Source organism: Heterodontus francisci, chromosome 3, assembly GCF_036365525.1.
Source record: "Heterodontus francisci isolate sHetFra1 chromosome 3, sHetFra1.hap1, whole genome shotgun sequence".
Classification (NCBI taxonomy): Eukaryota; Metazoa; Chordata; class Chondrichthyes; order Heterodontiformes; family Heterodontidae; genus Heterodontus; species Heterodontus francisci.
The window spans coordinates 98883436-98898302 of record NC_090373.1 but is presented as its reverse complement, the minus strand read 5'-3'; the positions used below and the strand labels follow the sequence as shown (position 1 = coordinate 98898302).

At 43.6% G+C, this 14867-nt stretch overlaps 1 protein-coding gene across 3 annotated transcripts in view; it reads right to left on the bottom strand.

Annotated features, from left to right (window-relative positions):
• The window catches only part of med23 (mediator complex subunit 23), a 130504-nt gene that overhangs the window by 67834 nt on the left and 47803 nt on the right, over positions 1 to 14867 (bottom strand). For 2 of the 3 annotated variants that reach the window (XM_068025046.1, XM_068025050.1), the window contains 2 exons: positions 7769 to 7932; positions 4781 to 4905 (listed from right to left, as the gene is read on the bottom strand). In XM_068025046.1, coding sequence (XP_067881147.1) covers positions 4781 to 4905; positions 7769 to 7932 — 289 coding nt within the window. The remainder of the gene's footprint in view (positions 1 to 4780; positions 4906 to 7768; positions 7933 to 14867) is intronic. The other variant, XM_068025047.1, reaches the window with a different exon arrangement.

Sequence of the window (14867 nt, the reverse complement as noted above, 5' to 3'; positions counted from 1 at the left end):
TTTTCAAATATGAAATGGGTTGTAGTTAGGACAAGTTTGCAATGCCTAGTCATTCAGGAGACATCCAGCATCTTGACATTGACAAATTTCTTTGATTCCTGCCAATCTTTGAAGGGAGGTTTAAAAAAAAAATCAAGACACCAGAATTCAGACAAGCACCAAAAAGGGAATCCATGTAACAAAGGCTGAGAGGGAGAAAACACTTCCACACAGTTAGCAGAACAGAGAGTATCTATCTTCTCACATTATGCAAGAATCCATCCAAGTGGGCTAGCCTAATGTACTGTCTTGAGATTGCATTACCAGCTGGTCCAGTGGGTACTGACTTCCTGTATGACTTCAAGAGGGAGCTGGACCAGTTCTTGACTGGGGCACAGATGCCATCATATAGAAGACAAGTAGCTTTACAGATAACACATGATCCTTGTAATCTCTTGGATTGCTTTAGATTGTCCAAGGGAGCCAGAGAGGAATTTTCCAGAGTATTTTATCATTTACTGGCACTGGGTCTTTCGCCTTTCCCAGGATACTGCATTATAGTAGGGCTTGGGAAGTCACAATACTCCAGCCATCATGAAGTGGTAGGTTTAATGGACCAGCTGGTCTGTCCATCATTTTATATGTTCATATTCTTTATTTTTTTTTTTAAATGGTACACAAAAAGAAGTTGAACTGTTTGATGACTGTCTTGGTACAGATTCAGCATTCTTTAAGTTTTGTCACTATGGAATAAAGCAGTTTATGAACCAAATTACTCGCCTAGTGGAAACTCAATCTGCCTTAAAGGGCATTAAATGAGTACACGTGCTTTAACCACGGATCAAGTTCAGATCACTTTGAGTTTAATTATTATGCTCGAGTTCTGCTGCCATGCCAGTGAATACAGCGCAGTGGGAGTCAAGTTCTGGGAAAAAACAGGCAACCAGATTGCTTAAAATAACTGATCTAAGTAGAAAGCTGTGGCATACCCAAAATTATAACAGTTACACCTCCCAAACTCTCCTTTCTCCGTTTGGTGACCATTTTCCTCACACCTCAGTGAAGCACCTTGCAGCATTTTTGAATGTTGAATGAAGCAAGTTGTTGCTTGAATGAAGCAAGATCAACAAAACTACATATTGTAACCAGTGAAGAGACGGCAGTAGCTCTTTTTTATTCTTTCGTGGGATGTGGGTGTCGGCATTTATTGCCCATCCCTAATTGCCCTTGTGAAGGTGGTGGTGAGCTGCCTTCTTGAACCGCTGCAGCCCTTGGGGTGTCGGCACACCCAAAATGCTGGTAGGAAGAGAGCTCCAGGATTTTGACCCAGTGTCAGTGAAGGAACGGCGACATAGTTCAAGGTCAGGATGGTGTGTGGCTTGGAGGGGAGCTTGCAGGTGGTGGTATTCCCATGCATCAGCTGCCCTGACCTTCTAGGTGGTAGAGATCGCAGGTTTGGAAGGTGCTGTTGAAGGAGACTTGTTGAGTTGCTGCAGTGCATCTTGTAGATGGTAAACGCTGCTGCGACTGTGCATCGGTGGTGGATGGGGTGTCAATCAAGTGGGCTGCTTTGTCCTGGATGGTATTGAGCTTCTTGAGTGTTGTTGGAGCTGCACCCATCCAGGCAAGTGGAGAGTGTTCCATCACATTCCTGACTTGCGCCTTGTAGATGGTGGACAGGCCTTGGAGAGACAGGAGGTGAGTTACTCACCACAGAATTCCCAGCTTCTGACCTGCTCTTGTAGCCACAGTACTTACGTGGCTGGTCCAGTTCAGTTTTTGGTCAATGGCAACCCCCAGGATATTGATAGTGGGGGATTCAGCTATGGTAATGCAATTGAACATCAAGGGGAAATGGTTAGATTCTCTCTTGTTTGAGATGGTCATTTCCTGGCACTTGTGTGGCACAAATGTTACTTGCCACTTATTAGCCCAAGCCTGGATGTTGCCCAGGTCTTGCTGCATTTGGACATGGGCTGCTTCAGTATCTGAGGAGTCACGAATGGTGAACACCGTGCAATCCTCAGCGACCATCCCCACTTCTGACCTTATGACGGAGGGAAGGTAACTGATGAAGCAGCTGAAGATGGTTGGGCCTAGGACACTACCCTGAGGAACTCCTGCATCATGCCCTGAGAGTGAGATGATTGACCTCCAACAACCACAACCATCTTTCTGAGCGTTGGGTATGACTCCAACCAGCGGAGCGTTTTCCCCTAATCCCCACTGACTTCAGTTTTGCTAGGGCTCCTTGATGCCATACTCGGTCAAATGCTGCCTTGATGTCAAGGGCAGTCACTCTCACCTCACCTCTGGAGTTCAGGTCTTCTGTCCATGTTTGAACCAAGGCTGTGACGAGGTCGGGAGTGGAGTGGCCCTGGCGGAACTCAAACTGAGCACCAGTGAGCAGGTTATTGCTGAGCAAGTGCCGCTTGATAGCACTGTTGACGACACCTTCCATCATTTTGCTGATGACCAAGAGTAGACTGATGGGACGGTAATTGGCCAGGTTGGATTTGTCCTGCTTTTTGTGCACAGGACATACATGGGCTATTTCCCACATTGCAGGGTAGATGTCAGTGTTGTAGCTGTACTGGAACAGCTTGGCTAGGGGTGGGGCATGTTCTGGAGCACAGGTCTTCAGTACTATTGCCGGAATGTTGTCAGGGCCCTAGCCTTTGGAGTTTCTAGTGCCTTCAGCTGTTGTTTGATATCACGTGGAATGAATCGAATTGGCCCCGTGATGCTGGGGCCCTCAGGAGCAGGCCAAGATTGATCATCCACTCGGCACTTCTGGCTAAAGATGGATGCAAATGCTTCAGTCTTGTCTTTTGCACTGATGTGCTGGGCTCCTCCATCATTGAGGATGGGGATATTTGTGCAGCCTCTTCCTCCTGTCAGTTGGTTAATTGTCCACCACCATTCACAATTGGATGTGGCAGGACTGCAGAGCTTCGATCTGATCCGTTGGTTGTCGGATCGCTGAACCCTGTCTTTTGCATGCTGCTTCCGCTGTTTGGCATGCAAGTAGTCCTGTGTTTTAGATTCACCAAGCTGACACCTCATTTTTAGGGATGCATGGCATGCCCTCCTTCATTCTTCATTGAACCAGAGTTGGTTCCCCCGCTTGATGGTAATGGTAGACCAGGCCATGAGGTTACAGATTGTGGTTGAATACAATCCTGCTGCTGCTGGTGGCCCACAGTGTCTCATAGATGCCCAGTTTTGAGTTGCTAGTTCTGTTCGAAATCTATCCCATTTAGCAAGTTGGTAGCACCACACAACACGAAGGTGGGTACCTTCAATGTGAAGACAGGATTTCGTCTCCACAAGAACTGTGCGGTGGTCACTCCTACCAACACTGTCATGGACAGATGCATCTGCGGCAGGTCGATTGGTGAAGACAAGGTTAAGTAGGATTTCCCCTCTTGTTGATTCCCTCACCACCTGCTGCAGACCCAGTCCAGCAGCCAAGTCCTTTCTGAACACAACAATGCCATATTTGAATCTGTCTCGAAGGAATGATGTGATGGAGCCTAGGACCTGACCAGTTTGAATTCATAAGGAAATTCTATATTCTTACATAAATTTGTAGTCAGGCCCAATAATATGACAATTGAAAATGGTTTCTTTGATAGTTTGTTGAAAGGGTTTAGTCCACTTTTTTTGTAGCTGATGGGTTGTGGATTGGATAAATACATATAGTGTCTGTTTTGAGATTCAAGTTATAAAAAAAAGTTTCTCTCTAATTTTTCTTTAATTACAGGAAAGAACACACAAACATTAGTCTGGAGTCCAAATTCAGTAAAAGCAAGTTTTGTTTGATTTCAGGTTGGGGTTGGCCTCTTTTAAGTTGTTGACCCTTCTGGATTTCCTTTGTCTCTGCTCTGCCACTGCAAGAATTAATTCAAAGGGAGTTGCTAATGATTAATTGGAAAAAGTAAATATTTTAAATCTTTCGTTATGCTAAGCTTGGACTGAAGAACAGGATAAGCTTCGGCAATAACAAAAACGGGACAATTAACCAAGTTGGTGCCCATGTTCATTAGTTTCCTGTTTTGCTAGGGGGAGGGAGCATATTGGGGTTTTATAAACTTTATTTATCATAAAGTTTTTTTCATTGAGAATTCATGTGCAAAACTTACTGAAGAAATCTGCTAATATTTCAAAATATTTGATTTGGAATAGATGATATGAAGTTAAGTACTCTTGTCAATAATTTACTGATGACGACAGTTTGTTGTAATTTACTGTTTTCTAGTTTCTGTCATAATTTTACTTATTAAATGCAAATAATTAACTTTTAATCTGAGCTGTATGGTCTGATGGTATTGTGTTCTATGCCAGTTTGGAGAGATCTGAATCAAATAGTGGCTAGGTTGTATTATTTCTGATACCCATGCCACCAGTAAAATGATTCATTGTTCATCCTGCAGTACTATTGTAGATTTTTCATACAAGCAGCACAGGCTTGCATTGAGCAGCTATCTTTGGTAGAGGGCATGAGTGAAGAGCTTTGAGAAGTTGCCAACAAATTGGTATTTACCCTGAAAGAATGTCACTACAACTCATTGGAATGTAGTTGGTGCACAGCAGAAGATTGATGAATATTGGATCGCAGAACAGGGCAATACAAACTGGAAAGACACATTAATATTGGCCGAATATGGCTACAGAAACAAGAGAGTATACTCAAGATTAAGATTTTTGTTGCTGGGGGATACCACCTCATGTGCTTTTTATGTACAGTGTGTTAATATTCACCAAGTTAACTGAGAACTCAAACAAAAGATCATCTTACCTGTAATGGAGCTGGGAAACAACTCAGAGTGTGTGAAGCCCAGTTGTGAGGGGTGAAAACCATGATTGTCTGTAGAATGTCTTTACACCAGGTACCTTGTATAGATTCTGAACCTGTAAAAAAGTCTATATATTTTTTTAAAAGACAGGATAAACAGAGGATAATGCAAGTAGTAGCAAGTGTAGCATTGAGAGTGTGATAGTGCAGTGGTTATAGCACATAACATAAGAAATAGGAGAAGTAGACCATACTGCCCCTCGAGCCTACTCTGCCATTCAGCACGATCATGGCTGATCTTCTGCTTCAACTTCACTTTCTTGCCCACTCCCCATATTTCTTGATTTCTTGAGACACCAAAATTCTGATTATCTCAGCCTGAAATATACTCAATAATGGAGAATCCACAACCATCTGGGGTGGAGAATTCCAAAGATCCGCAACCTTTTGAGTGAAGAAATTTCTCCTTATCTCAGTCTGAAATGATCGGCCCTTATCCTGAGACTGTGCCCCAATTTTCTAGATTCCCGAGCCAGTGGAAACACCTCTCAGTTTCTACCCTGTCAAGCCCCTTCAGAATCTTCTAAGTTTCAATGAGAGCACCTCGCATTCTTTTAAACTCCAGAGAGTGTAGGCTCAATTTATTCAGCTTCTCATCATAGGATAACTCTCTCATCCCAGGAACTAATCTAATGAACCTTCGCTGTACTGCCTCCAATAGAAGTATATCCTTCCTTAAATATGGGGACCAAAACTGCGCACAGTACTCCAGGTGTGGTCTCACCAAACCCCTGTACAATTACAGCAAGACTTCCTTACTCTTCTACTCCAATTCCCTTACAATATAGGCCAACATGCCATTTGTCTTCATAATTGCTTGCTGTACCTGCACGCTAACTTTGTGTTTCCTGCGCGAGTATACCCAAGTCTCTCTGAACTTCAATATTTAGAAGTTTCATGCCTTTTAGTTGGTACTGGATTACCCAGAGGTCATGATCACTACAGTACTGTAGTAGTTATGGCCACAAGTTCCAATTTCACTGTGGAAATTTGCAAAATTGAATTCAATACAAGTCTTAATTTGTATTTTTTTTTTTATTCATGGGATGTGGGCGTTGCTGGCCAGGCCATCATTTACTGTCTATCCCTAATTGCCCTTGAGAAGGTGGTGGTGAGCTGCCTTCTTGAACCGCTGCAGTCCATTTGGGGTAGGTATACCCACAGTTCTCTTAGGAAGGGAGTTCCAGGATTTTGACCCAGCGACAGCGAAGGAACAGCGATATAGTTCCAAGTCAGGATGGTGTGTGACTTGGAGGGGAAATTGCAGGTGATGGTGTTCCCATGCATTTGCTGCCCTTGTCCTTCTAGTTGGTAGAGGTCGCGGGTTTGGAAGGTGCTGTCCAAGGAGCCTTGGTGCATTGCTGCAGTGCATCTTGTAGATGGTACACACTGCTGCCACTGTGCGTCGGGGGTGGAGGGAGTGAATGTTTGTAGATGGGGTGCCAGTCAAGTGGATTGCTTTGTCCTGGATGGTGTCGAGCTTCTTGAGTGTTGTTGGAGCCGCACCCATCCAGGCAAGTGGAGAGTATTCCATCACACTCCTGACTTGTGCCTTGTAGATGGTGGACAGGCTTTGGGGAGTCAGGAGGTGAGTTACTCGCCTCAGGATTCCTAGCCTCTGACCCGCTCTTGTATCCACGGTATTTATATGGCTACTCCAGTTCAGTTTTTGGTCAATGGTAGCCCCTAGGATGTTGATAGTGGGGGATTCAGCGATGGTAATGCCGTTGAATGTCAAGGGGAGATGGTTAGATTCTCTCTTGTTGGAGATGGTCATTGCCTGGCACTTGTGTGGTGCAAATGTTACTTGCCACTTATCAGCCCAAGCCTGGATATTGTCCAGGTCTTGCTGCATTTCTACACAGACTGCTTCAGTATCTGAGGAGTCACGAATGGTGCTGAACATTGTGCAAACATCAGCGAACATCCCCACTTCTGACCTTATGATTCTTATGATTGAAGGAAGGTCATTGATGAAGCAGCTGAAGATGGTTGGGCCTAGGACACTAACCTGAGGAACTCCTGTTGTGATGTCCAGGAGCTCAGATGATTGATCTCCAACAACCACAACCATCTTCCTTTGCGCTAGGTATTTGTTTTTTTTTAAGAGATACAGCACTGAAACAGGCCCTTCAGCCCACCAAGTCTGTGCCGACCATCAACCACCCATTTATACTAATCCTACACTAATCCCATATTCCTACCACATCCCCACCTGTCCCTATATTTCCCTACCACCTACCTATACTAGGGGCAATTTATAAAGGCCAATTAACCTATCAACCTGCAAGTCTTTGGCATGTGGGAGGAAACCGGAGCACCCGGAGGAAACCCACGCAGACACAGGGAGAACTTGCAAACTCCACACAGGCAGTACCCAGAATTGAACCCGGGTCGCTGGAGCTGTGAGGCTGCGGTGCTAACCACTGCGCCACTGTGCCGCCCCTGGAGGTATGACTCCAGCCAGCGGAGGGTTTTCCCCCGCTGTATGTTGGCACCAAAGCAAAATAACATGAACGCTTCTGCCAGATTGTCACAAAAACACAGCTAGTTCATTAATGTTCCTCAGTGCCATCCCTATTTGATTTGGTCGGCATGTGACTCCACCCCACACCAGGTGGCCAACTCCTGATTCCCTCTGAAATGGCCTAGCAAACCACTGTTACTTAATATAAACACTACCACTATGAGCCAGTGGTTCAAGAAGGCTCACCACATTCTCAGGGCATCCAGTGATGAACAAAAAAAAAACAACATTGCCAGTGTTGTTCACATCTCAATAACAAATATAAAAACATTCCATGAACAAAGCAATACTTAAGTTGTTAATTGATAGATTATAGGATACTTGACTCAAAGTAAGCAAATTCCAATTATGGATAAATTCACAATACAGTTCGAACACAACTAAATTTTCAGATTAATACGTACCAGTCACGTGTGTCGCTCTAGCTAGAGTTAGAATTAGAGCTCTGTTAAGTTCCTCAGACTCTGCAGAAAGAACTGTTTTGGGGTCGCTGAGAAACCGAGTAAACTGGGGCTGGACTTCTGAACTGCCCAATGCGGTGATCAGCCGGAGAGCTGTGCTTTCAACACTAAATGGTCAAAGACAATTAGAAAGTTATTGTAGATGTTATCGTTCCATATTCAAACCTTTTCTAAAATTTAGTGATAGAATCATTGCAAAATCCAGGTACACTAGTCACATCAGTGCAAAGCTACACCAGTGATCTTACATCTGCCTGTATTGAGATGTATGAACTACAATTACTGACCACCACCAACACCTCCCACCCCACCCACCAGGGCTACGAAATCACTTGGCCTACTCAGTGCTCATGATGATAAAGTATCCACTTGCAAAGTTAGGTTCTAATGCACAAAAAGGCTAGCATAAACAGCAACATACATCCTCAGGAGATTAAAGAAATAGAGTGGAATCCATTAAACAAATTGCATATGGCCTATTGAAGCTGCAGGCATGATGGGGAAAAAGTATTCTCAAAATTGTTTATTTGTATAAAATATTACCAAATGAGATGTTGTATTACAGATTAACATTGAGTACAGAAATCCTTATATAGAAATCTTAATGGTCAAGTATCTCATGTTTCAAATTTCTAATCTAATCAATCCCTTCATTAGATTAGGATCATACCTGAAGATGGCAATTTATTTAATATTTGTAAAATATTAGTTTGAGGCTTCATTTGAAATGGCAATCCTTTGTATCCCATTCGTATCTAAATTTGTATAGCAGTAATTTCACAAATGAGACTAATTAGATTGGGTTGCTGACAAAATACAGGGAATTACACTAATGATTGATGGAGAGTTCATGTGAGAACACTTAGCTGGTTAAGCCATGTTTTGGTCAACTTACAAATGAAGGACCCGAAGGATGATGGAGGGTCTTAAATGAAAGAGCGCACAAAATGCGTTATCTTGTCCAAATTGAAAAATGAAGAGGGTGAGGAGTACATAACCAAAACTTTACTTTTTGTGGTAGGTAGCTAAAGTGGCGCAGTGGTTAGCACCGCAGCCTCACAGCTCCAGCGACCCGGGTCAATTCTGGGTACTGCCTGTGTGGAGTTTGCAAGTTCTCCCTGTGTCTCCGTGGGTTTCCTCCGGGTGCTCCGGTTTCCTCCCACATGCCAAAAGACTTGCAGGGTGATAGGTTAATTGGCCATTATAAATTGCCCCTAGTATAGGTAGGTGGTAGGGAAATATAGGGACAGGTGGGGCTGTGGTAGGAATATGGAATTAGTGTAGGATTAGTATAAATGGGTGGTTGACGGTTGGCACAGACTCGGTGGGCCGAAGGGCCTGTTTCAGTGCTGTACCACTAAATTTAAAAAAAAGAATATGATTATAAATCAAAGTAAATGGAAAGTTAGATGTACCTGTGCAAAAACAACTTCTAATTTATGTAACAATGTTCAAGCTATTGCAAAGAAGGTGAAGCCCATTGTGATGGAGTCCATGGTTTGCGAGACCAGTGGAAGAGCACGTGCAAGCTGATGTCTGAACAAATGGCCTGTTGATTGCTCCGTTAGGTGCACGACTCCGGTTTTAAAGCTTGTTTTTTGGAGACAGTCCCTAACTAAAAATGAAACTAAAAACTTCAGTGTTTTGGAAAGCTAAAGAGCGTGGAAGCTGAATCCAGGAGCTGACCAAAGACAAATACGAGTGGCTGCAGCTGTTTCGATTGCTAAGGCAATACTGGTGGATTCACGCCATCAAGACTGCCGTGAGTAGAGCTGAACAGGATGGGGAGTAGTGTGTCATTTTTGGTGGAGACCATACCCGTGGAGTTTGGAATTGAAGGGGAACTGTTGTCGGATGACAAGTGGTGATTGCATTTTGGAAGACAGGATCTGGAGATCTACCTGAGGAAGTTCAGAGCTCTGGAGAACTTGAGGCTGTAGTTGGCGTCATATATGTTGAGTGGAATATATTCAAGGTGGAGCTAGATAGATTTCTGATCGACAAGGGAATCAAGGGTTATGGGGGACAGACAGAAAAGTGGAGTTGAGGCCACAATGAGATCAGCCATGATCTTATCGAATGGCGGAGCAGGCTCAAAGGGCTGAATGGCCTACCCCTCCTCCTAATTCTTGTGCTCTTGTGGACTGCCCTGTAAATCCATGAGATCTATCTTTGCTGCATCTGATAGCTAATGTGTAATTTGTATCATATGTTGACTGTTATGTGTCTTAATTCATGTTTAATTAATGTGGATTTTTGTTTGATTGTTAAAGCAAAAGGTAGAAAAGTGAAATCTTATCCTTTTTTTCATTTGGTTCATTGGTAAATTCAGTTCTTTTGCTTTCATTGCGTAAGGTCAAACACAGGCAAGGAAACCTTCTGCCCTCCCTCGGCTGATGGATCTGTACTGTTCCATGTTGAACATCACTTGGAGGAAGCACAGTGGGTTGCAAATGCACACTTGGGTGGGGGAACTTCAATGTCCATCACCAAGAGTGGCTCAGTAGCACCATCACTTACTGAGCCCTGAAGCTGCCAAACTGGGCTTGCGGCAGGTGGTGAGAGAAACCAACACAGGGAAAACCTACTTGACCTCGTCCTCACAAATCTATCGGTCGCATATACATCTGTCCATGACAGTATTGGTAGGAGTGACCACTGCACAGTCCTTGTGGAGAAGTCCTGTCTTAACATGGAGGACAATCGTGCTGTGTGGCATTACCACCATGCTAAATGAGATGGATTCAAAAAAGATCTAGTCACCTAAAACTGGGCATTCATGAGGTGCTGTGGCCTATCAGCGGTAGATGAACTGTATTCCATCGCAATATGTAACCTTACAGCCTACCTTATCCCTCACTCTACCTTTATCTTCATGCCAGGGGATCAACCCCAGTTCAAGAGTGTAGAAGAGCATGTCAGGAGTTGCACTAGGCTACCTAAAAATGGGATGTCTGGTGAAGCTACAACACAAGACTGCATTCATGCTAAACAGTGGAAGCAGCATGCTATATACCAAGCTAAACGATCCCACAACTAACAAATTAGATAAAGGCTCTGCAGTCCTGCCATATCCAGTTGTGAATGGTGGTAGACAATTAAACAACTAATGGGAGGAGGAGGATCCATGAACATCCCCATCCTCAAGATTGGCAGAGCCCAGCACATGAGTGCAAAAGACAAAGCTGAAGCATTTGCAACTATCTTCAGCCAGATGTAATGAGTGGATAGACCATCTCAGCCTCTTTTTGAGGTCCCTAACATCACAGATGCCAGTCTTCAACAATTTGATTCATTCCACGTGATATCAAGAAACAGCTGAATGAACTGGATACAGCAAGAGCTGAGGGCCCCGATAGAATCCTGGCTGTAGTGAAGACTTGTGCTCTTGAACTGACCGAACTTCTAGCCAAGCATTCCAGTACAGCTACAAGACTGGCATCTACCCAACCAAGTGAAAAATTGTCTAGGTCTGTCCTGCTCACAAGAAGTAGGACTGATCCAATTCCATCAGTCTACTCTCAATCATCAAACTGTTGGAAGGTGTTGTCGACTGTATTATCAAGTGGCACTTATCAATCTTCTGCTCACCAATGCTTAGTTTAGGTCTGAACCACTCGGCGCCAGACCTCATTACAGCCTTGGTCCAAACATGGGATAAAATAGTTCAATTCCAGAGGTGAGGTGAGAATGACTGCCCTTAACATCAAGGCAGCATTTGACTAAGTGTGTCATCAAGGAGCTCTTGTAAAATTCAAGTCAATGCAAATCAGGGGGAAAGCCCTCCAGTGGCTAGAGTTATACCAGCACAAAAGATGATGTTTTTGGTTGTTGGACGCCAATCATTTCAGCCCCTGATCATTACTGCAGGAGTTCCTCATGGCAATGTCCTCGACCCATCCACCTACAGCTGCTTTATCAATGACCTTCTCTCCATCAATAGGTCAGAAGCAGATATTCGTTGATGATTGCAAAGTTCAGTTCCATTCGCAACACCTCTGCTAACAAAGCAGTCGCTGCTTGCACATGGAAAGACCAGGACAATATTCAGGCTTGGGCTAATAAGTGGCGAGCAACATTCACATCTTGCAAGTGTCCTGGCAATCACCACCTTCAACTAGAGAGAGCCTAATCTCCTCCCCTTGACATTCAACAGGATTACCATCGCTGAATCCCCAACATTAACATTCTGAAGGTCACCAACGGCCAGAAACTTAACTGAGCCAGCTATGCCAATACCGTGGCTACAAGAGCAGGTGGCAGACTGGGAATTCTGCAGCGTATATTTCAACTCCTGATTCCTCAAAGACTTGCCATCATCTGCAAGGCACAAACCAGGAGTGTGATGTAATACTCTCCAGTTGCCTGGATACTCCAAGAACACTTAAGAAATGACAAAGCAACCCACCTGATTGGCACCTCATCCACCACCTTAAACATTCACTGCACTGCAGCAACTTGTCAAGGCTCCTTCTAATGCACTTTGCAAACCTGCAACCTCTAGAAAAATAAGGGCAGCAAGTGCATGGCAACACCACGACCTTCAAGTTCCTTTCCAACTCATGCACCATCCTGACTTGGAAATATATTGTTGCTCTTTCGTTGTCGCTGGGTTAAAATCTTGGAATTCCCTACTTAACATCACTGTGGGTCTACCTACACCACATGCACTGCAACAGTTCAAGAAGGCAGCTCAAGGGCAATTAGAGATGGGCAATAAATGCCAACCTTACTGGTACTGCCCAATGAATTTAAAAATAAAAACATTTTCTCAGTTCAGCTCAGAGTGAGGAAAGAAAGACTGCAAAGGAAGATTCCTCCCCCCTCCCCCCGCGCCCCAGTACCGCTCACGAAACTAAAAAAGAGGGTAAGCCTGATGACCTTTCATGTTCCTTCTTACATTGATAATTATATCGAACACTATACCACTATACATAATTTCAACTGCATGGCTTCAATGAAAATACAGCAGAACCGAGCTAATACTGGACTAATAAATGATTGACTGCTCTAGACCAGCACTTGCTGTGTTCAAGTTCATCCTGATGTACCAGTCTAACAATATGTTTGCTCTACATTGCTTCTGCAATTACCTCCAACCCTATAAATATTGGCTTGGCTCAGTAGTGGCACTCTTTCCCCTAAGTCAGGTCAGGGGTTCAAGCTCTCTCCGGTAATCAGGTACCTAACCCTATTTCCTTGCAGTACTGACAGAGTGGTTCACTGCCAGAGGTACTGTTTACCAGATGAGGTGTTAAACAGAGTTCCCATCCTGTTCAGATAGATGCAAGTGATCCTATGGATCTATTAAAGAGCAAGGCGTTCTCCCAGTGTTCTATCCAACATTTAACCCTTTACCTAAATTACCAAAAAAGATTAAATGGGCATCTGTGGGAACTTGTTGGGAGCAAATAGGCTGCCATATTTGACCACATAATAATGACAAACACTACTGTCCAGAGTGCCTTGGGACATCTTCCATTATTTACATCCCTGCTCACACGCTCCACTTCTTCTCTCTGCTTCATTATTGAGGGTGCAACCTTTAGATGATTCACTAATTTAAAAAGGGCATAATTTATTAGCGCACATTGCTGCTGTAGAATAATAACCATTTCTGTTCTGCAAGTGTAAGTAGTCAATATGGGAAAAACAGACTGCTTACCTAGCCTGAAATGGTTAGCCTGCTTTAAGATACGAGACTGTGCTATAAATAATTTTTCCCAAAAGAAAGGCATTCCCTCAAAACATTTGGGAGACATTTTTAAAAAGTAGATAGAGCTAGAAGGCACTTTTCACTTACAAGTACATAACTAATTGTATTTTTAAAAAATTACTGACAGGTTATGTACACTCCTGTTATTTCCAAAATGATTGCCTTTATCAGCATCAAAACAGAATATTTCTTTAAAATAAAACGATCATGCAATTGCAAGTTTTTTTAAAATATCTATGAACAGAATACAAATCTGGGGTGTTCCAATTATAAAGGTAATACTGATAAAGCAGAATATGTCAGACATTAACACTTCAAATGTTTCCATTAAATAAGAGACCGAGGGACAATACAGGATCATAGAAACTTACAGCACAGTGGGAGGCCATTCAGCCCACCGTGTCCATGCCGGCCAACAATTAGCCATCCAGCCTAATTCCACTTTTCATTTCTTGGTCCGTAGCTTTGAAGGTCACAGCCTTCGAGTGCATACCCAAGTACTTTTTCAATGTTATGAGGGTTTCTGCCTCTACCACCCCTTCAGGTGGTGAGTTCCAGATCCTTTTCAACTTCTGAGTGAAAACTTTCCCCTTGAATCACCTCGAAAACTTCTCTTACTCTAAATCCAGGCCCACTGGTTATGGACCCCTCAGCCAAGGGGGGGGGGGGGGAGGGGCCTTCTTATCCACTCTATCTAGACCCCTCACAATTTTATACACTTCAATTAGGTCTCCTCTCAGCCTCCTCTGGTCCAAATAACACAACCTGTTATGTTAACTAAAATTCTCCAGTCTAGGCAACATCCTCCTCAATCTTCTCAGTATTCTCCCTAGTGCAATCACATCTTTCCTATAATGCAGTGTCCAGAACTGCACTCAGTACTCTAGTTATGGCCTAACAAGTGTCTTATACAGTTCCAGCATAACCTAATAACGGTAAGCACCCCGTATCTATGACCACCATCTACCTGTCCAGCAACCTGCAGGGATCTGTGGATATGCACTACAAGGTCCCGCTGATCCTCTACACATCTCAGTAACCTACCATTTACTGTGTATTCCGTTACCTTGTTAGCCTTCCCCAAATGCATTGCCTCACATTTCTCCAGACTATACTTCCTTTGCCACTGTTCCGCCCATCTGAGTAATCCATTGACATCTTTGTGAGTCTATAGCAGGGTTGTCCACATTTTTTGGGCGGAGGGATGCATTATGATTTTTGCTCGGCCCGCAGGCCCGGTGAGCAAATTTCAGAAGATAAAGCCATTAAAAATGTATCTTACTAATAAAAACAACAACAAATGTGCATTTTTGTGAAGAAGCTTTA